General features: G+C 47.0%; 1 protein-coding gene across 4 annotated transcripts in view; it reads left to right on the top strand.

Moving 5' to 3' along the window:
* GLI1 (GLI family zinc finger 1) overlaps positions 1-22,452 on the top strand; it is a 107,368-nt gene that overhangs the window by 81,849 nt on the left and 3,067 nt on the right. Inside the window, exons 2-12 of one of the 4 annotated variants that reach the window (XM_035102338.2) lie at positions 9,906-10,100; positions 10,592-10,690; positions 10,922-11,014; positions 11,972-12,092; positions 13,128-13,293; positions 13,628-13,735; positions 14,438-14,578; positions 16,773-16,922; positions 17,916-18,080; positions 18,629-18,859; positions 21,678-21,951. In XM_035102338.2, the coding sequence (XP_034958229.2) occupies positions 10,004-10,100; positions 10,592-10,690; positions 10,922-11,014; positions 11,972-12,092; positions 13,128-13,293; positions 13,628-13,735; positions 14,438-14,578; positions 16,773-16,922; positions 17,916-18,080; positions 18,629-18,859; positions 21,678-21,951 (1,645 nt within the window). In that variant the 5' untranslated portion in view covers positions 9,906-10,003. Of the gene's footprint in view, positions 1-9,905; positions 10,101-10,591; positions 10,691-10,921; positions 11,015-11,896; positions 12,093-13,127; positions 13,294-13,627; positions 13,736-14,437; positions 14,579-16,772; positions 16,923-17,915; positions 18,081-18,628; positions 18,860-21,677; positions 21,952-22,452 lie in introns of all 4 variants that reach the window. The other 3 variants (XM_035102317.2, XM_035102352.2, XM_035102360.2) reach the window with 3 other exon arrangements.

The following is a 22,452-nucleotide window of genomic DNA, read 5'->3' as shown; positions in this document are numbered from 1 at the left end:
TTGCATAAGTGCAGAATTGGCCCCTTACAGCACTGAACTATGATGGGGGGGGGCAGGATACTGGATGTTGGTCTTATGTAATAGTCCTGCCTCACCTTCTTATCACCTCTTTAAAGAAACAGACAGTTTAACTCGAGTATAGTATCATTTATTGTGTAATTTCTAACCCCCTCTTGGTCCAGGAGGATCTCTGAGGTAGTTTACATGAAATACCATTAAACTGTCTAAACTAGTAAAATGTGTAATTAAAAACCACCTACATATTTCCTCCCTCTTTTAGAAAAGAGGGAGGATCCACCCCTGCCTTGAAGCAGCTTGGTCTCCAGCACCATTGCTTGTGTTTCAACTTCTCTCCTTCAAATGAGAGCTCCCCAGAGAGAGAGAAAACCTGGCTGTTGTGCATATTTACCAAAGATCGTGGAGGATGTGCATGTGCATCTTACTCAAGGATGGAGACAAAATTTTGCAGATGTCTTTCTGGGAAACCTTGGGCACAATAATCCTGTAGTTTCCAGGCCTTGTTATAACAAAGCTTTCATTTCCTTCCCCTTCATAGAATCATAGAATCATAGAGTCGGAAGAGACCACAAGGGCCATCCAGTCCAACCCCCTGCCAAGCAGGAAACACCATCAAAGCATTCTTGACATATGGCTGTCAAGCCTCTGCTTAAAGACCTCCAAAGAAGGAGACTCCACCACACTCCTTGGCAGCAAATTCCACTGCCGAACAGCTCTTACTGTCAGGAAGTTCTTCCTAATGTTTAGGTGGAATCTTCTTTCTTGTAGTTTGAATCCATTGCTCCGTGTCCGCTTCTCTGGAGCAGCAGAAAACATTCTTTCTCCCTCCTCCATATGACATCCTTTCATATATTTGAACATGGCTATCATATCACCCCTTAACCTTCTCTTCTGTAGGCTAAACCAGTGTTTCCCAACCAGTGTGTCTCCAGATGTTTTGGGACTACAACTCCCATCATCCCTAGCTAGCAAGACCAGTGGTCAGGAATGATGGGAGTTGTAGTCCCAAAAATCTGGAGGCACACTGGTTGGGAAACACTGGGCTAAACATACCCAGCTCCCTAAGCCGTTCCTCATAAGGCATCGTTTCCAGGCCTTTGACGATTTTTGTTGCCCTCTTCTGGACACATTCCAGCTTGTCAGTATCCTTCTTGAACTGTGGTGCCCAGAACTGGACACAGTACTCCAGGTGAGGTCTGACCAGAGCAGAATACAGTGGTACTATTACTTCCCTAGATCTAGATGCTATACTCCTATTGATTCCTCTACCTCTTCTCACTTGTAAAGTTTTTTTAGATTGTAAGCCCTTTGGGGCAGGGACCTGGGACTTTTTTGTTGTAAAGGGCTAGACACCTGGATGTTTATGTACACTGACCAATTAAAATGCAAGGTATCCACATGAAAAATACCCACCTTAACTCACATGACCAGCACACATGCAGAAGAACTAGGGCCTCTGCTCCTCCTTCCCAGCCCCTGTGGAGCAACCCAGTCCTTGTGAGTTAAGGGAGACTCCAAACTGTGTAGCGCACAAAACCCCCTCAGTGTGCACATTTGCTAGACAGAAGATGTACAAATGAACGGAATGGGATTTTGCCTTGCCAAGAAGCATAGGGGATGGGGAAGAGCAGACATCCTAGTTCTTCTGCATGTGTGCCGTAACCTATGGCCATAGAACCTCTTTATATTTTTTTAAAGGATATGTAAGCAGTTTGCATCATAATGGGGTTAGACGAAACATTCTGAACCACAACAAAAGGCAGTAGCAGCTGCAGCAAAACCAAACATAAATGTAATGTAGCAAAGGGACGTTAAAAGTTTAAACCTGCCTCCAGAAGGGATGGAGCCGAGTGCAAAGTGCTCTCAGCTCCAGAGTGACATTCAAAAGTGCCCTGTTTCTTGTCGAGACTGATGTGGCTGCCAAATATGAAATAGAGCCGCCTCAGCTGACATGAGAAAAGAAGAAGAGCCCTGCTGGATCCGACCAATGGCCCACATCCCTTACTCATGGTGGCCATCTTGATGCCTATGTGAAACTAATAAGCACAACTCTCCCCACTTGTGACTCCACGCAGCTGGCATTCAGAGGCATTTTGCCTCTGACGGTCAAGGAAGAACATGGCCTACATTAAACTGCAGAGAGGTTGGCCTGGACCAACTATTGTGGTAACTCTTGATTGCCACCTTCACCTAGGCATTTATAATGTTAATGTCATTCTATAAAATCAGAATTCTGAAGCATCAGGGTTGCTAAACCAGTGATCAGAGTGACACTTCTTGCAGGGAGGGTTTTGTTTTGTTTAGCCCCATCTCACATTTATGTGTGAATATCTGTACATCAGGACATGAGGAAATAGAACAAAGTGATGTTTCTTCCATCATGGAGCCCAAAGTGGTCCCTCGGAGGTCACTCACTCACTCACCTGTTTAGCTTCACCTCATGCACCTTCAGAAAGAGCCCCTGGGCTCATTTCAGTTATCTATGTGTAGAACAGCAACAAACAGCTTATTAAGTGGTGTGCTGAGAACCTGAGCATTTTTCAAGTGGGCTGGGGAAAATATAAGTTTGAGGCTAGCTGTCTTAAGAGGAACCTGTTCCTGGAGGAAGGTGTACTAGACAAGTGACAGAGAACAGTCATTGGAATGCATTGGTGTCTTCCAAATAACTGAAGGAATGCATTGAATTTCCAAACTGTAGTAGATTCCCCTTGGAGCTGGGGGGTGGCATCTGGGGGAGTTATCCTGCCAGGTGCAATGTTTTGAGTCAATATATTTTGAATCATGCTGACTTTGCATACTTAGACAAATTGCAAGGCATTTGAGAAAGGGGATGTTAGACCTTCTAAACCCTCCCCACCCACCAAACCAGCTAGTAGATATCTGTTTTAACTCATTGTCACAACATGTCCCTGATGTCTGGGGGAGAGAGCTGCCTATCCCTTTCCAACTGCCAAGGGTTTCAGCAGCTAAGGCCAAACTAAATGTGATATTAATTGTGTAAGGTAAAGGTAAAGGGACCCCTGACCATTAGGTCCAGTTGTGACCGACTCTGGGGTTGCGCGCTCATCTCGCATTATTGGTCGAGGGAGCCAGTGTATAGCTTCCAGGTCATGTGGCCAGCATGACAAAGCCGCTTCTGGCGAACCAGAGCAGCACATGGAAACGCCGTTTACCTTCCCGCTGTAGCGGTACCTATTTATCTACTTGCCTTTTTGACGTGCTTTCGAACTGCTAGGTTGGCAGGAGCTGGGACCGAGCAACGGGAGCTCACCGCGTCACAGGGATTCGAACCGCCAACCTTCTGATCAGCAAGGCCTAGGCTCAGTGGTTTAACCACAGCGCCACCTGGGTCCCTTAGCGCCACCTGGGTCCCTTAATTGTGTAGTTGCTATTAAAGTGCCTACTTCTAAAAAAATAAATACTGTAGCAACTGCAGGGGAGGCAGATAAGGACTGAGACAGCGAAGGACCGAAAACCAGTGTGTCATAATGGTTAGAGCAGTGGTCAGCAAACTTTTTCAGCAGGTCCACTGTCCCTCCGACTGGGGGGCAAACTAGTTTTTTTGGGGGGGGGATGAACGAATTCCTTTGCCCCACAAATAACCCAGAGATGCATTTTAAATAAAAGCACATATTCTACTCATGTAAAAACACGCTGATTCCCGGACTGTCCGCAGGCTGGATTCAGAGGGCGATTGAGCTTGATCTGGCCCCTGGGCCTTAGGTTGCCTACCCATGGGTTAGAGTGTTGAATTTAGGACCTGGGCGAGCAGGATTTGAATCCCCACTCAGCATGAAGTTCACTGGGACCTTGGCCCAGTCACCATGTCTTAGCCTAACCTTCCTCACAGGGTTGTTGTGAGGATGAAATGGGGAGGAGGAGAACCATGCACACCACATTGAGATCCTTGGAAGATAAAAGGTGGTATATAAATGTAATAAATAAATATAAATAAATGCAACAGGACAGATGGGGAGCCGCCTTCGGTCTGAGGGCCTGATTCTCTCCTGTGCAGTCTTTCAGCAGACGGGGGGAGGGTGTTGCCTGCCAGTGGTAGGTGAGGCCAGAGTGGAGAGAACCAGAGGCAGAAGTGCTTATCTTTGTAAAAATAGGCTACTTTCCAGCCACACAAAATACAGGTTTCTACACACACACACACACACACACACACACACACACACAAACACACCCCTCTTCTTCCTCCATCCAAGATACATTGCCATAGTCCAAGGACATAGTTCAACTAGGCAAAAGCACTGCAGCATATTGTACAGTTAGGCATGGCCTTGTAAGGATAATCCCAAGAGCCTAATAAATAGGCATTAGCCCCCAGGGCCTGAGGCTTCCCCACCCATGGTATGTGAAGAGGAAGGTTTCACTCTCCCCACCCCAATGAAAAATCTTGATGTCAATCCTCAGACACACTCTCAAGCTGCTGTGTGCCTTGGAAGGAAACCATCTGTTGACACAAGGCCAGCCAGCAGGACGCCATCTTGGCCGAGAAGTGCCTTGGGTATGGTTTCCTCAGGTATCGCCAAAGGATGCTGACCCTTTGTGGAAGCATTTGGACCAAGAAATGGTTTAACTGCACATTCACTTTGCAATGGACCCCATTAAAGTAAGTAAAACAGATACTGCACATTTACTGCTTCTGTGAACCACCCTGAGACCTCCGGGTGTAGAGTGGTATATAAATTCAATAAATAATAATAAAACAATAAAAACAGGCCATCTTAGAAGCTCAGGGTGGTGGCGGCAGTTCGCTGGAAGAGGGCATTATCTGTGGCACTCCTTCCCTGCAGAGGTGCAACAGGCACCTTCGTTGTACAGCTTTCGGAGAATGCTTGAAGACACACCTCTATCCTGGCTTTTGACACTTCAGATGTATGTGCCCACCTTATTTCTGTTATTGTAAGTTGTTTTAAGCAGTTTTCAATGTTGTGTTTTCAATGTTGCAACCTGCCCTTTAGGACCTTAGGGTGTTGTTAAAATAGAACTTAGGGTGAAGGGCGGGTAATTAATAACAATTACAATTTAAAACTTTCCTCACAGGGTTGTAGGAAATATAATATGGACAGGGGTTAGCCATGTATGCTAGCCTGAGATCCTTGGGATAAAAATGTAATTACAGTCATATATTTCTCTCTCTAATGTTAAGCGTAAAGACACAATTTGGACTATTGGGGCCAAACTGCATGTTATAATAGGATCTGCTGGGCTTTCAAAAAATGGAAATAGAGCTATGGGTACTTCCCAATATCTTTAGAACAGCAATAGAGAGGAGACACAATTTTTTCAATCAAGATGGCCCTTCAAGTCACTTTTTGCCTTGCAAAGACCAGAGGTGGGACGGGGAATAAAGATAGTTGTTGTTTATTCATTTAGTTGTGTCCCACTCTACGTGACCCTATGGACCATAGCACGCCAGGCACTCCTGTCTTCCACTGCCTCCCGCAGTTTGGTCAGACTCATGTTCATAGCTTTGAGAACACTGTCCAACCACCTTGTCCCCTTCTCCTTGTGCCCTCAATCTTTCCTAACATCAGGTTCTTCTCTTCTCATGAGGTGGCCAAAGTATTGGAGCCTCAGCTTCAGGATCTGTCCTTCTAGTGAGCACTCAGGGCTGATTTCCTTAAGAATGGATAGGTTTGATCTTCTTGCAGTCCATGGGACTCTCAAGAGTCTCCTCCAACACCATTATTCGAAAGCATCAATTATTTGGTGATCAGCTTTCTTTATGGTCCAGCTCTCACTTCCATACATCACTACTGCAAAAACCATAGCTTTAACTATACGGACCTTTGTCGGCAAGGTGATGTCTCTGCTTTTTAAGATGCTGTCTAGGTTTGTCATTGCTTTTCTCCCAAGAAGCAGGCGTCTTTTTAATTTCATGACTACTGTCACCATCTGCAGTGATCAAGGAGCCCAAGAAAGTAAAATCTCTCACTGCCTCCATTTCTTCCATATGGACGCAGGTGGCACTGTGGGTTAAAATAAACCACAGAGCCTAGGGCTTGCCAGTCAGAAGGTCGGCGGTTCAAATCTCCATGGCAATGGGGTGAGCTCCCGTTGCTCAGTCCCTGCTCCTGCCAACCTAGCAGTTCGAAAGCACGTCAAAGTGCATGTAGATAAATAGGTACCGCTACAGCGGGAAGGGAAACAGTGTTTCCGTGTGCTGCTCTGGTTCACCAGAAGCGGCTTTGTCATGCTGGCCACATGACCTGGAAGCTGTACGCCGGCTCCCTCGGCCAATAACACGAGATGAGCGGCGCAACCCCAGAGTCGGTCACGACTGGACCTTATAAAGATACCACATGGCATTATGAATCTTTCACCTTGAAGTGCTATAGTGTTGGCTCCCTCTGCTGGAATCCAGAATACATTGTTGGCTGTTAAGAAACACCAAATGGTTTGCAAACATTTAAAGCAGTGATGATAGAGTTTGCTACTTTAAACAGTCCTGGCTTCTTCCAAAGTATCCTGGGAACTTTAGTTTGTTACTGGTGCGGAGAGCTGTTAACCCCTTTCATCTCATAGAGCCTACAATTTCCAGAATTCCCTCGGAAGATGGATTGATTGCTAAACCACTCTGGGAATTGCGGCCCGTGTCAACTCTCAGCACCTGTAACAAACTACAGTTCCCAGGATTTTGGAGGGGTAGCCATGGCTGTGAAAGTGGTATGATATGTTTTAAAAGGCACTGTTTAGATGGAGGTTTAATATCATGCAACATTCCCTATGGCAGTCCACAAAAGCAATCCTTTAAACAAAGGCAAAAATGAGTGTTGGGTGGTGACTTATGAATTGCTCATCAAAGATATTTGCATGTGTTATTTTATATAAAGAGATGCAAGTTTTAAAATAATTACTATGATTTATTTATTTATTTCATAATACACTGCTTGATTGCAAAAAAAGCCCTCAAAGCAGTTTACAAAAAAGGCAAAACAATACAATTATCAGTAAAAATAAATAAATAACAGCCATAATTTAAAACACTGGAAAAAATTAAAATCCACAATAAACTAAAAACAGAGTAATGCATGTACCAGCTTTCTAAATACCTGGGCAGACTTGTCTAAACAAAAATGCTGAAAAGTGCACAGTGAAGGCGTGTTCCCAGTATCAAGAATTCCGATAGAAGCACCGTACATTCGACCAAACCATGCCCAAATGACCTGGGTGCCAACCCAGGCTGCTTTCCATGTGCTGCTAAATGTTGACGGGCAACTCGGAGGCCCCTCCTGCTCGCCTCTCCTTATGGTCCTTGCTTTTTGAACAGAAATGGGACCAGACAATGCTTCAAATAGAGGGCATCTTAAAGCAAAGGATGCCTCTGTAAAGTTAGGGTACATCGCCACCTTAAGTGAAGGGTGCATTACTGTGCCAGCCATAGTACTTGGTTGCCACTCAAGATGGGTGGGAGTTCCTGTGGATCCACACAGCTGTGAATAGGGTTGCCACCTGCCCAGAACGGGACACACAAGCCCAAAGGCGGTGAAGCTGTCCCTCCCTACGCCTGGAAAGGGCTGCTGTTAAAGGGATACGAAAGTCAACAATCCTTGTTGTGTAAAACCCATCAGAATGCAAGCGGTGGTGAGGAAGACCTGGGCTTGTGTCACACTCTCCCGTGGGCTGGTGGCTCTGCATACTTCCCGTGTGTTTCATTGCACCCAGAAGTATTTTCTTTTAAAATTGTAGTTTATAGTCTATACAATGAAAGAGAAAACAACAGCACAAGTACAAATGACTCTGGAGTAATACAGGTAAAATTCATGCACACAGCATGTCTGCAACAGAATAAGGCTGATATTCTGTGTCCATTTACCTATTGAACTTTGCTGTAGGGGAATCTGAGTAAGTGGGTGGAGGGGAAGTGAGTGGTGTTCTTCTGGTGAAAGTAATAAATGGAGATAGCATCCCAATGGAAAGCTGTGGGCAACCTTTCCAGGGAGAGGTGATGGCAAAAGTATGGGAGACACACACACAGAGAGAGAGAGAGAGAGAGCATAGCAAGTTCCTTGTGTTTGACTGATATCTCCAGGTGATCTGCAATAGATAGAAAGGTGAAAGCAGGGTTAGGGGGAATGAGTTGTCCTGTAATGTCAGATATTTGCCCAAATACAGTTTCCCGAAACCTTTGAACTGGGTTGCATTCCTACCACATGTGCAAAAAGAATCCCACTGTTCACATCCCCTTCTGCATAGTGGTGAAACAGCATATCAATCCAAAACATTTTAGAGGACTCTAGGGCAACCTAAATAGCCTCTTGAATTTTAGCAGAGGCGTTTCTTTTTATGTATACTGTATATAATATTTTTTATTAAATTTTCTGTTTTACAATTTCAAATAAACATTTTACAAACTTTAAAATATTCAGTCACTTCCCTTCTTCATTCCATGGTTCATTTTACATATCATATATCCTGCATATTTTACTATAACAATTCAAATCAATTTTTCACTTTTACATCCATCAAAAATTATTTCCTTTGTTGAATTTATCTTAATCCTGCCTGTGTTTTCAGCTGGACAGTTATTTTCCATATATTCAATAAATGTTTTTCAATCTTCTTTAAACCTATGTTCTTCCTGCTCTCCCATTCTATTTTGTTAAATCTGCAAGTTGTGCATATTTTGTCAACTTAAGTTGCCAATCCTCTTGAGTTGGGACCTCGTTCACTTTCCATTTGTGGGCTAACAAAACATGGGCCACAGTTGTTGCATGCATAAATAACCTTTTCTGACATCTGGGAATTTCAGTCTGGGTTATCCCCAGCAAAAGGGACTCTGTTTTTTTTGGGGGGGGGGGTAATTTTGAGCATTTTTTACACAAGCTTACATGTATGTCAAAAGAACAAATGTTTTTTCTTAAAAATGAGAGTGGAACTCGTCGTTGCCACAGTTCAGATGAGGTGTAAAATAGGAAATAATCATGGCAAATGCTCTTAAAAGGCGTTTTAATTTCTTTCCCCAGAGAGGGAGGAGTTAATCTTGTATCTATTTAATTATGAGCCTTTGATGCTCCTCTCACTCCACTCTGCTTTACTAGAAAACTCTTTCCCTCCTTTCATCAGAAAACTGGGGTGTCACTGCCTCTGTCTCTCCAGATTTGTCAGCATTTTCCAGGAGGGATTCAGGAACATACTGATAATTTTAGGTTTTTTTCTGTTAAAGTGGATTACTGTGCTTTGTCGCTCTAATGCAATGAATCCACTTTTTAAAAAGAAACAACTTTTTGCAGTTTGAGTAAGCGACACTGAAAGGTGTGGATTGATTGAATGAATGACAAATGGTAGATGTATAAAAAAAAAGCAAACCAGGATGAATGCAGGATGAATGTTCATTCTTGTGTAAGCTACAAGCAAACAAATCAGAACAAATACTCAATAAAGACTGGATATAATCTAACCCCCATGTAAACTTCGTGCAAGCCAAATCAAGAAAAATAATAAATTGGCTGTCTGGAGGAGCCCTCCGTATCTGTTTAAGCGCATATAATGCTATTACTGGAGCTAATCATGGAAGGTGTACATTTAACCTGTGTTATCATAGGAAGCTGCCTTGCACCAAACCAGACTCTTGGTCTGTCCCGCTCAATATGCTCTGATGTGGCTCTTCAGAGTTTCAAGTGGATGGGGGGAGAGAAAGGTATTTTCCAGCCCTGCCTGGAGATGCCAGGCATTTAACCTAGAACTTTCTGCATGCCAAGTATGTGCTCTGCCACTGACATGTGACCCCTCTCTGTCCGTGATGAAAACTAGGGTCCTTGGATGAACTGTGCAACAAGACAGGACCAGTTCTAGAGCCACCACACCAGTGACTGTGGGATCTTGGGTGCTGGTCTCTCTTGCCTTCTCACATGACTACACTCTGTCTCTTGCAGATCTGGATCCCTTAGCAGGAGCCCTGCCACTTCCTGGCCCATTGTAACCCACCAAAAAAGCAGATGTCTCCCTGACTGCATCCAGCCTCTGACAAACCATGTTCAACCCAATGAACCCACCAGTTAATAACTACGTAGATCACTGCTACCTTCGGCCCCTGCATGGGCAAGGGCAACCCAGCGCCATGGTGGAAGGTCAGTCTCACAGCAACAGCCAGGGGCAGCAAAGTCCTCTTGCTCAACACTCCACCTGAGTCATCTGTTTGCCTCTCCTTCTGTTCTTTTCCAAGAGGGTTTCCCAACCCACCCAGCTTCCTGGAACCTTTCCCATGTTACTATGTCTGCTGAGGAGCTCTTGCATGGAACCCTTTAATGCTACAGAGGATTTGTAGAGAGGGTTTTCTAGAAATGCATGTGCACATTGAGTTTGGGCAGAGGACCAGCAAAGCCTTGCAGGTCCTCGTTTTTCTCTGTGCACCTGAGACAATGCCCTTGTGTCTCAGAACACACTCATCACACCCCTTGAGGTAGATGTTGGAAGGGAATATTAACAGGGGTCTTGTTCAGGACTCGGTTGTCTGCCAGTACTGGTCTTCTCCTTGAGGAGTGATGACATTCCAAGGAATCCCAGGGTGGACCAAAACATTCCCCTGCTTCTTTTAATGACTCACTCTGTTCTTTTCCAGGAATCAATGACTTGCCATATTACCACCAAGCCAACTCCATGGGGAATCATCACACCTATGGGATGCCACCGGGAAGTGAACATCCTTCTCATACTGATGGTGAGTTTCAAGGACAGGTGGTGGCAAATCCATGAGAAGTAATGAGGGGGGGGCGAGGTAGAAGGGGACACACTGCAGCCTACAGACTTGAGAGCACAGATAAGTAAGCACAGGCAGAAATTTTGCATGGAGCTGGAGTTTTTTTTTTGATAGTTTTGCCATAGCTGCTACACTTGCTGAAAAGGCAAGCTCTTGTGCAGTTTTCAAAGTGGCTTGTCTCTTTTGCTGTAGGACCCGCGGTGGTGACAACTTCCATGCAAGCCCCAGCACATACATCTCCACTTTGGAACATGCCTGTAATTACTAGAGGCTGTCCCGGACAAGGTCAGCATCAGTGGTCAACAATATAGGGCACCTACCTGGGCCCACATCCCCAGTGGGGACACACTACTGAGACTAGAGCCTCCTGCTTTTGTTCCTCCGTCTTGCTCTGTCAACTGGTTTACCTTCCCACTCCAAGGCTGCAAATACACTGTCCATTTAAAGCACATGACTTCCCACAATGGATTATTGGCTGCTGAGAAGTGTATCTGTGTGAAGGATAAACTACGGTTCCCGGGATTCTTTGCAGGAAGTAATGCGCTTACACAAGAAACAGAAGCAGAAGAACCCTTCATCAAGTTGTCTTTTGATGCTCTTAAAGCAGAGATAGCCAACCTGGCCTCCTTCCCCACCAACCCCAGGAAGCATGGTCAGTGGACAGGGGTGATGGGAGTTGTAGTTCAGCAACACCTGGAGGGTCATGGCTTCCCCTTCCCTGTCTTAGAGGGCCAGACAAGTTCATATGACGAAATGCATTGGAGAATGTGCAGGTTCAATCCCTGGCATCTTGCCCTTGGGAGGGGAGAAGATGCACAAAAAGCTTGGGGACCTGCCAACATTCATTTAGAGCAGTGGTCCTCAACCTTGGGCCTCCAGATGTTTTTGGCCTACAACTCCCATGATCCCTAGCTAGTAGGACCAGTGGTCAAGGATGATGGGAATTGTAGTCTCAAAACATCTGGAGGCCCAAGGTTGAGGACCACTGATTTAGAGCACCCCAATGCTTTAAATAAATAAATAAACTCTAGATAGCCTTGGAGGATGGGAACCCTGTCTGAAAACTTGGAGAGCAGCTGCCAGCCAGTGTTGCCAATATACTGACCCAGGTGCAAAGTCTGACTAAGGATAAGGCAGCTCCATGTGTTCTTCCTGTTTCCCACCCAGGTACTCGCTTTTCTATGTCCCGAAGCCCAGCCAAGTTGTCCAAGAAGCGAGCACTGTCCATCTCTCCTCTCTCAGATGCCAGCATTGACCTGCAGACTGTCATCCGCACGTCTCCCAATTCCTTGGTGGCTTACATAAACTCCCGCTGTGCTTCAGCTGGTGGCTCCTACGGGCACCTCTCCATTGGCACTAGCAGGTAGGTGTTCCCTTCCGGGAAGGGTCAGGCTTGTGTGTATTGCGGAGCAGGGACATATTTGGAAATCTGAGGAACTGTCCTGGGCACCATAAAAGCCTGTTCCTCTTATAAAAACACTTAAACTCAGGAACTCATTGTGTGCTAGACCTCTGACTAAGAGCCTTCTTCACTTGTATGCAAAATGTATGGGGAACTCTCATACACACCCAAAAATGTCAGCCAGTTGTGGCTCCTGAGCAAATACGCACCATGTCTTTGCAACATACATGATAAAACCTTAAATTTGAAAAAGTCAAACATGTTTTTAAAAATGTGCTTGACCTACCGTGGACATGCAGCACCTGCCTGTCACTCAATCCTCCCAACACCCAAGTTCTCAGTTTTCCCTAAACTAGCACAAATGAGCTTCCACTCCCCCTTCTTCCCCTCTAGCCATTCTGAAGCAGAAGCATATATGCCCCACTTTCTATGATTTACTCTTTGGGGAAGCACACCAATGTCTGCCTCCAAAGCCAGAGCCTTTTGTGTGAGAGGAGCACTGCAATAAGGAGCAGGGAATCCTTACGCCCAAATTTGACTACATCTCCATTTTGCTGCCCAAGCAAGCCCAATAATAGATACTCAAAGGGTAGTTCTGTTAAATTACGGTAAGCCAGGAAAGGGGATGGTGTACAAATGCATCTGAACAAAATGAAAATAGTTCTAGGGTTGTGCTGGAGATACAAATAAACTTCCCGGTTATGTTAGTTCTCATTCTCCACTAATAGTGCCCCACAATCAGAAGCTTCTTCAGCTCCATGTTTCACAGCTAGATGGCATTGCCCATGCCCTTTCAAGCATAAGGGCTAGAAACTTTCCTTGGCCTTTTTGTTTTTTAGAAAGGTGCATTTGGGCTCAGTAACATGTTAGTCACTTCTGTTGCATCGTTACACATGCGCAGCACTGCCGTTATGCAAATGCTCATTGTGCAAATAGTGCATCATGCAGGTGTTCTGCATGCAAACAGCTTGTGCTTTCTTCTGTCCCCCTTGGCAGTCCTTCCCTTGGGTTCCAGAGCCCCATGGGCCACCAGAAAGCTCAAGGGATGTCATTTGGCCACAACACACCTATGGCTCCCTGTGGCTCTCATGAACACATGCCTGGCCGGCCAGGGATGATGCACCATATGCCACCACCCCGTGGGATGCTGAAACACTGCCAGGTAAGTGGGTATCCAGTTCACCTGCCTGCCCCTCTCAATGTGTCACGCTCAAGCGTGTGAATACCAAAAAACCCCAACATGACACCGCCATACCCATTGCTTAACAAGTCCCATAGCCGGCTCACCCCCCACAACCCCCCCATAAATAAATGTTAACAACCCAGGGGTGCCTTAGCACTCTTGGTAGGCTCTTAGATTAATCTCTCGCATTCGTTTGGGGAAGCAAGGTGGGTGGCCGTAGAGCTAACAGCGGGAGGAAGGGCCTCCTTTGGGTCTGGGGCTGCACTGGGAGAGGGCACCATCACCTGGAGCTCTCGCCGTCTCTTTCCCACAGCTGAAGTCAGAGCCCAGCCTGGGCAGCCCTCTGGATGCCCTGAGCACCAAGTGCATGGAGGAGTGCTCGGAGGGTGACATTTCCAGCCCAGCCTCTACAGGGACACAGGTAACATCGGGCCACACCAATGTGCTCACACAGACACAAAGTGTGCCCTCTCTCCAAATCCAGAGTCAAGTGTTCAGGAGTGGAGGGGCTCATTTGGAGCTGGAGGGGCGGTGGGGGCGTGGAGGAGAGAGAGGGAGATATTCTCACCATCAGCATCTATATATATATATATATATATATATATATATATATATATATATATATGAATGTAAAAAGGGCATGTGGGTTTGTGTCCACTTTTCACCGAAACCGCTTGACCAATTGTGTTTAAATTTTGACACAACGTCCCAAGCGGATGTCTGAAGGTTCTTATAAAGTTTGCTAAGACAGATGTTACACCTGTGGCAGGTAAAACACCAAAAACCCTGTGGTTCAAAACACACCAGTCAGACCCTTGACTTCAAAACCCTTGACTTCATCAGTCCATGAGGCCATAGGTGCAGCCAGGGGGGCAGGGATGGGCAGCTGCCCCTCCAATCAATAAAAATGCATAGCTGAGATTCTTCCCCCCCAAAGGCCTGCCCCCACAAAAAAGCCCCCCCCCACAAAAATCCTCGTTATGCCTATTCACTGGGTGGAGCATCATGGACAGATTTTGCCCCTCTCTCGTTGGATTGGGGGGGGGGCGAAGCAGACTAGGTCATTGATCTGAATTGTTCCCAAGATTTTCTGAACATACTCCATTTCTTACCTTCATCCCAGGATCCCTTACTAGGCATGCTTGATCCCCGGGATGAATTGGAGAAGGAAGATGGGAAAGTAGAGGCTGAGGCCGTGTATGAGACCAACTGCCACTGGGAAGGATGTTCCAAGGAATTTGACACCCAGGAGCAGCTGGTGCATGTGAGTCACGTGGGCCTGTGGGCAGGACTTTTTTGGGGTGGTGGTGGGCGGGATGGGAGGCATCTTAGAACTTGGTGGAAACTTGAAGGGCTGACTCACGCAGTCCAACCCCCTGCCCTGGTTAGCTGCCTCAGATACATCCTGGCAGGGCTGAAACTAGCCTTTCTGTCCCCTTGGTCAAAGACCCAGTTTGGAAGCCACCCACCCTCAGATGTGTGTTTGCATACACACATGAACATACATACATACATAACACACACACACATGCACCCCAACACATTTATTCATAAAGGGCATAAAAATAGGCAATGATTTGAATTCAGAGGAATCCTAAGAAGTATCATGACTGTATGACCAAAGTGAAAGTGAGCATCCCTTCCTGTAAAAGCAAATTGTTTTTCAAAAGTAGAACTTCCATGTGCAGCAATTGTCTATCTGAGGTCAGGTTTTGAATTGGATTTATTTGGTCACAGGATCATTACAAGACTGCATTACAAGACCATAAGATCAGCCAAGATTCTCTTGTTTCCTTTCAAAAATGGTTTTGTCCTTTTCTTTGAGGCTTTTTGTCACCCACCCCTCTTCTTGGTTCTGTGCAAACCCTTTCAAGGATTTTTGACATGTAAATTCACTCCTAAGTAAGCTTCAACAAGATTCCTTTCGATTTTATTTTTGTTGGACTCTCAATTTTATTTTTGTTGGAAGGGATGCCAAGGATTATCTAGTCCAAACCCTTGTAATACAGAAAACTCAGCTAAAGCATCCATGACAGATGGTCATCCAACCTCTGCTTAAAAACCTCCTGAGGCAGACCATTCCATGGTCGAACAGCTCTTACTGTCAGAACATTTTCCATTATGTTTAGTCAGAATTTCCTTTCTTGTAAATTGAATCCATTGGTTCGAGACCTGCCCTCCAGAACAGGAAAAAAGAAGTTTGCTCCATCTTCCATGTGACAACCTTCTCAGTCTCTTCTTTTTCAGGCTAAACATACCCAGCTCCTTTGACCATTCCTCAAAAGGCTTGGTTTCCCAACCCTTGATCATCTGGGTTGCCCTCCTCTGCACACGTTCCAGCTTGCCAATATCCTTCTTAAATTGTGGTGCTCAGAATTGGACACAGTATTGCAGGTGTGGTCTGACCAAGGCAGAATCGAGTGGCACTATTGCTTCCCTTTATTTGGACCCTTGGCTGTTGATGCAGCCTAGAATATCATTATTATTTTTTTGCTGCTGCATCACACTGTTGATTCATGTTAAGCTGTGTGTGTGTGTGTGTGTGTGTGTGTGTGTAGAAACCTGTATTTAGCTATCCCTCCCAGTTTGGTGTCATCTGCAGATTTGATGAGCATCCCCTCAATTCCTTAATCCAAGTCATTTATAAAGATGTTGAACAGCAATGGGCCCAGGACAGAACCCTTGTCACTTGTCACTTTTTCCCTGGATGATGAGGAACCATTAATGAGTACCTTTGGGTTTGGTCCGGCACCTAAGTTACCTTGTTCAACCCACATTTTACCAGCTTCCTCGTGAGAAAATCATGGGAGACTTTGTCAAAAGCCTTACTGAAATCAGCCACCAAAAAAAGAAGAAGAAATCAGATTGGTTTAGCATGACTTATTTTTGAGAAACCCATGCTGGGTCTTAGTAATCACAGCATCCTTTTCTAAATGCTCACAGACCAACTGTTGAATTAACTGTTCTGGATGGAAATGCTATTTTTCCTTGCATATAATATTTATTTATTGGGGGTGGGGGGTGTATGCCTATATGATGAAGGCATGTTCTTGGGCTTTCCTCAGCACAAACATATAAATATAATAACAACTCTCCTTCTTCCTGTGCCACCTTGCAAATGAGCCTTCTTCAGCTTCATGGGGAAAGAGGAGCTCATGGTTGCCATTCACTTTTTCATCTTTCTCTCCAGCTGAAGCCCAGACATACTGGGAGGCTGGGGGCCTCAATGGCACCCCTCTGGAAGCTTCACCCAGGTCAGAAACCCTGGCTAGACACTCTCCCCCCCCCCCCCCCGCTATGGCTCTGCATCCTGGAACGATCCCTGCTTCCACTCTGTAATGCTTTGCAGTGATTAGGCAGGCTCAGAAGCTAAACCATAAATGCTGTCGATGAATTGTGTTTCCCACTGACTTCCACTGACTTTTTACCTCTGCTGCATTGCTCCCTTGTCATTGTAGCATATTAACAATGAGCACATCCATGGGGAGAAGAAGGAGTTTGTGTGCCACTGGCGGGAGTGTTCTCGGGAACAACGACCCTTCAAAGCTCAGTACATGCTGGTTGTTCACATGAGGCGCCACACAGGAGAGAAGCCCCACAAGTGCACAGTGAGTAGGGCGGGGGCTCAAAGAGGCAGCTGGTTTCTGGTCCTGGGTGGAGAGACAAAGTTTGATGAGGTTCGCACTATGACTGTCTCCCGCCTTGTCTTCTTCACAATGAATACTGTTTTTGTATTGCTACTATTTGGCTTCTGCTAACATCTGTGTCGTTTCATTCTCTACTATGTCCAGAACAAACTTACTGGTAATTAATTTCAATACATTTCAGTGGCATGGAAACGTCAAGAACAATGCAGAAAATAATGCAATTATTTACCTCACTGGTCTTCAACAGGTGGGTCAGGACCCACTAGTGAGTTGTGGCCTGATCCAAGGTGCATCACAACAGGAGCACTACCACCATCCAAATATATTGTAAAAGATTACGAAATAGGTTCCCTAATGCATGTTTGGGTTAAAAGTGGGTTCTGGGCCTGAATTTTTTTTGAAAACTGCTGATTTGCATAACTTGTATGGACTAAAAAACGTCAATATTGAGTACTGTTTTAATTCACTTGTGTGATTTCCATTCCTGACCTTGGGCAAACTTGCATATTGCACTAGTTTCAATTTCTGATGGAATTCCCTACCCCTGAGCAGGGGTGGCTCAGATTTCCAAGGAGGCAGCCGGGGCCCCTCAATATTCTGCATCCTGTGCTGGGCCTCGCCGTGCCTACCCCTCCCACGGCTGCAAAGGGGACCCACCAGGCCTTACCAGGCCTCCCTGTGGCTGTGGTGGGCCTTGCAGACTCCTCCTGCCACGTGGCATCACACACATGCGCCAGGCACCCCCAAAGTTGGGCAGAACCCAGTGCCTGTGACTATGAGCCAGGTTCCATCTTCCACCACTTCCATGTGGCTGGCTGCCCCATTGGAAGAAGGGTGTGGTGTGTGCACAAAGGAAGCTACACATTTGGGTTGGCACAGAGAAAGAGTGGTTTTGCGGGGGGTGGGGGTTCCCCATTTTGCCATACAACTACCAACTGCTTTGCTATCCTACAGTTTGAAGGCTGCAATAAGGCCTACTCACGACTGGAGAACCTCAAGACCCACTTGCGCTCCCACACGGGTGAGAAGCCCTACGTTTGTGAGCACGAAGGCTGCAATAAGGCCTTCTCCAATGCTTCAGACCGGGCCAAGCACCAGAACCGGACACATTCCAACGAGGTAGGCCTAGGGTGAACCATGGAACCATGTAGCCTCACGTCAAAAAGATGGCACCCCCCCCCATGCAGTATTGGTATGACCTAGTGCTTCAGCCTTTCCACTAAGAGCAGTGCTCCCGAACCTCAAGTCTCTAGGTGCTGTTGTACTACAACTCCCATTATCCCCCTACAGCATAGGCAATAGTGTGGGTTCATGCAGGGCCGTCTTGAGCGCCCCTGGCGCCGTCGTGCGCCGGATCTCTCCGGCGCCCTCCTGCCCTGTTTCCCAGCGTGGTGGGCGGGTGGGCACAGCATGCAGCTGCACGGCGGACCGGCCGGCCTGCCAGCGGGCGCAGCTCGCGGCGCCCTCCTGGCGGGCCAGCGCCGTGGTGCCCTGCGCCACCCAGCCTGCACGTAGGGCCGGCCCTGGGTTCATGGGAGCTGCAGTCCAACATCTGAAGAGTCCCAATTTGAAGCACTTTACTATGAGGCAAAGTGAGGCAGAGAAGCATTCTATGCCTAAAGTTACCACCACCGGTGAGGGATAATAATCTGTTCGTGTCCTGGCAGAAACCCTACGTCTGCAAGATCCCAGGCTGCACCAAGCGATACACAGATCCCAGTTCTCTGCGCAAGCATGTCAAGACAGTGCACGGACCAGATGCCCACGTCACCAAGAAGCACCGCGGAGACACCATATCCACCAGCCGGACACTAGTTCTCCACAGCGATATGAAACAGGAGCGAGATAGCGAAGGCAGGAAAGACGAAGGCAAACTCATGGTGCCTGACTCTAACTTGGTAAGCTGTGCTACACAGGCAGCGCTGGGAGAAGAGAGACTAAATTCCAGTGCAAGGCATATCACGGTTGTTTGGAGAGGACACACAGAGGACGGGTCTTGACACTGAGCAGTGGTGGCTGGTGGACATTGAGACTGCTAGGGGAGAAGGCAAGGAGGCCAACAGTAGGTGGCGCCAGAGCCAGTGTTAGGCAGAGCCCACCCATTCCCTGCTGTGTTCTATAAGACTGAGGAGAGGGAGGGTGGCAGGCAGTGCTTCCCTTGCACTGTTCGCAAGCAGAAAGTCTGGTAGGTGGGGGTTGCCAGAAGGCAGGCTGAGCTTGGTGGGGCAGTGCCCACCACCAGGGTCAGCCTCCACACTGGGCTATGAGGCTAGAATTTATTGAGTTTAAGGAGCACTTCCCTCCTTCTTAAGAAGCACAGAAAGGATGAGTCAGAAAAGATGAGGAAGCTGCCTGATACCGAGTCAGACCATTGGTCTGCCTGGCCCAGTGTTGCCCACACACTGACTGGCAGTGGCTCTCCATGGATTCAGGTGGGGATTTCTCCCATTCCTGCCAGTACTTGCAGGTGCCAGGGAGCTGAGCTACAGACCTTCCCAAACCAAACCACACTGAGCCAAAGAGGAATTAGAATTTGATGGGAATTTGTGATTCAGCCAAAAAGTTTAGTCAGGGAAGCTTCCTGTTCTTGCAGTCCATTCTTCAGCATACAGGCCTGGAGGAAGGAATCAAGGCACTTCATTTTCAACAGTTGCACTATAAATCTCCAGAAATTGGCACCCTGAGGATCTCAGGATTATTCCCGTTTTCCTTTCTACCGCCCTAATCCATTGCCCACACCAACTGGAATTTGCCCCAGTGATTAATCAACTAAGTAGATGGATCTAATGAGTAAAGCTGGCAGTCCTCATTTTTTTATTTTAAAAATATTGTTCTACCATCATACTTTATTCAGCTTAAGAAGCAAGTTGAAGTAGCTAAGGTGCTGGTTTCGGTGTTATAAGGCCCTACCTATGCAGGTAAGGTCCAAGATACTTGAAACCCCTTATATACACAGTCACTACACTCTGCAGGTGAGGGCCTCCTGCAAATACCATTTCATCAGAAGGTCCATTCTGCACAATACAAGAATCCGGCCTTTAGTGTTGTGGCACCTGCCCTTTGGGATGGCCTCCCCTTGAATATGAGACAGACGCCATCTCTGCTGTCTTTTTGGTGCCTGATGAAGACCTTCCTCTTCCAACCAGCCTTTTAAGCTGAGATCTTTCCCTGTCTGCATCTAGAATCATAGAATCATAGAGTTGGAAGAGACCACAAGGCCCATCCAGTCCAACCCCCTGCCAAGCAGGAAACACCATCAAAGCATTCTTGACATATGCCTGTCAAGCCTCTGCTTAAAGACCTCCAAAGAAGGAGACTCCACCACACTCCTTGGTAGCAAATTCCACTGCCGAACAGCTCTTACTGTCAGGAAGTTCTTCCTAATGTTTAGGTGGAATCTTCTTTCTTGTAGCTTGAATCCACTGCTCCGTGTCCGCTTCTCTGGAGCAGCAGAAAACAATCTTTCTCCCTCCTCCATATGACATCCTTTCATATATTTGAACATGGTTATCATATCACCCCTTAACCTTCTCTTCTCCAGGCTAAACATACCCAGCTCCCTAAGCTGTTCCTCATAAGGCATCGTTTCCAGGCCTTTGACCATTTTGGTTGCCCTCTTCTGGACACGTTCCAGCTTGTCAGTATCCTTCTTGAACTGTGGTGCCCAGAACTGGACACAGTACTCCAGGTGAGGTCTGACCAGAGCAGAGTACAGTGGTACTATTACTTCCCTTGATCTAGATGCTATACTCCTATTGATGCAGCCCAGAATTGCATTGGCTTTTTTAGCTGCTGCATCACACTGCTGACTCATGTCAAGTTTGTGGTCTACCAAGACTCCTAGATCCTTTTCACATGTACTGCTCTCAAGCCAGGTGTCACCCATCCTGTATTTGTGCCTTTCATTTCTTTTGCCCAAGTGTAAAAGGTAAAGGTAAAGGGACCCCTGACCATTAGGTCCAGTCGTGACCGACTCTGGGGTTGCGCGCTCATCTCGCATTATTGGCCAAGGGAGCCGGCGTATAGCTTCCAGGTCATGTGGCCAGAATGACAAAGCCGCTTCTGGCAAACCAGAGCAGCACATGGAAACACCGTTTACCTTCCCGCTGTAGCGGTTCCTATTTATCTACTTGCATTTTGACGTGCTTTCGAACTGCTAGGTTGGCAGGAGCTGGGACCAAGCAACGGGAGCTCACCCCGTCACAGGGATTCGAACCGCCGACCTTCTGATCAGCAAGCCCTAGGCTCAGTGGTTTAACCACAGCGCCACCTGGGTCCCTTTGCCCAAGTGTAGTACCTTACATTTCTCCTTGTTAAAATTCATCTTGTTTGCTTTGGCCCAGTTATCTGTACTAGAATTCTTTCTATTGATTAATCACTGGTTGTTTGCCACCCTGGGCTCCTTTGGGAGGAAAGGAGGGGTGGAAATGTAATAAAAGAAACAAGCAAGTGCCCCACTCCTATACAGGTCCCAGTGAGTTCAAGTGGTAGAGCATGAGACTCTTAATCTCAGGATCGTGGGTTCGAGCTCCACGTTGGCCAAAAGATTCCTGCATCGCAGGGCGTTGGGCTAGAGGACCCTCGTAGTCCCTTCCAATTCTATGATTCTAAGTAGCCAAGATCTCTCCCCCCCACCCTGCATGACCCCCCCCCAGTTGTTGTGATGATTGCTGTAACCCTGCGATGTGGCTGTGCTCCACCCCCCACCCACTCCAGAAACCTCAGCCCAGCCCCGGTGGCCAGTCGTCCTGCAGCAGTGAGCGCTCTCCCTTGGGCAGCGCAAACAACAATGACAGTGGCGTGGAGATGAATGCCAATGCGGGTGGCAGTTTGGAAGACCTGTCAGCGCTGGAGGAACCGTCGGAGTCCATGGGCAACTCAGGGCTGTCGGCGCTGCACAAGCTGGAGAACCTGCGCATTGACAAGCTGAAGCAGCTGCGCAAGCCCCTGTCCGCAAAGGGGGTCAAGCTGCCTTCCATCCCCGGGTCAGGTGTGTGTGGAAGGAGGTCTTGGGGGGAAGAGGAGGGGAGGGGAGGGGTGCCTGCAGGGGGTCAGGCACTCATCTCCACCTCCAAATCCAGATGAGCCTTCATCTCTAGATCTCCAGCTTTCATTTTTCTTAAAGGGTATGTTTCTAGCATTTGTAGAACTTGAGCTAGAAGTCAAAATGGACAGAAACTCCTGCTCCCCATTTTCATGTTTTCCTTTACCCCTGTGGATGCCCATAGAATAGGGTCTGCATAGAGGGTTTCACATAGGTAGGAGGCAGTGAGAATAACAAGGCCCACTGTTGCTCTTCAAGATGGCTGCCAGCAGAGCAGCATCAGTGCTGGGCGCGGCTGTTCTCCTGTTTTACCTCTTGCAGTGAAATCACCTCTTGCAGATACTGGTTTTGCGGTCTGCTCTTCTTTCTTTAGCCATTTAGCACTGCGTCCTCCCAATTAGGTCACATAGCTGGTTGAGCCATGTTTCTCCCTGCCCTGCAGCTGAC

Source organism: Zootoca vivipara, chromosome 2 (genome assembly GCF_963506605.1).
Source record: "Zootoca vivipara chromosome 2, rZooViv1.1, whole genome shotgun sequence".
NCBI classification, from domain to species: domain Eukaryota; kingdom Metazoa; phylum Chordata; class Lepidosauria; order Squamata; family Lacertidae; genus Zootoca; species Zootoca vivipara.
Note: the sequence above shows the minus strand (reverse complement) of the source record. Positions and strands in the feature narration are given on the sequence as shown.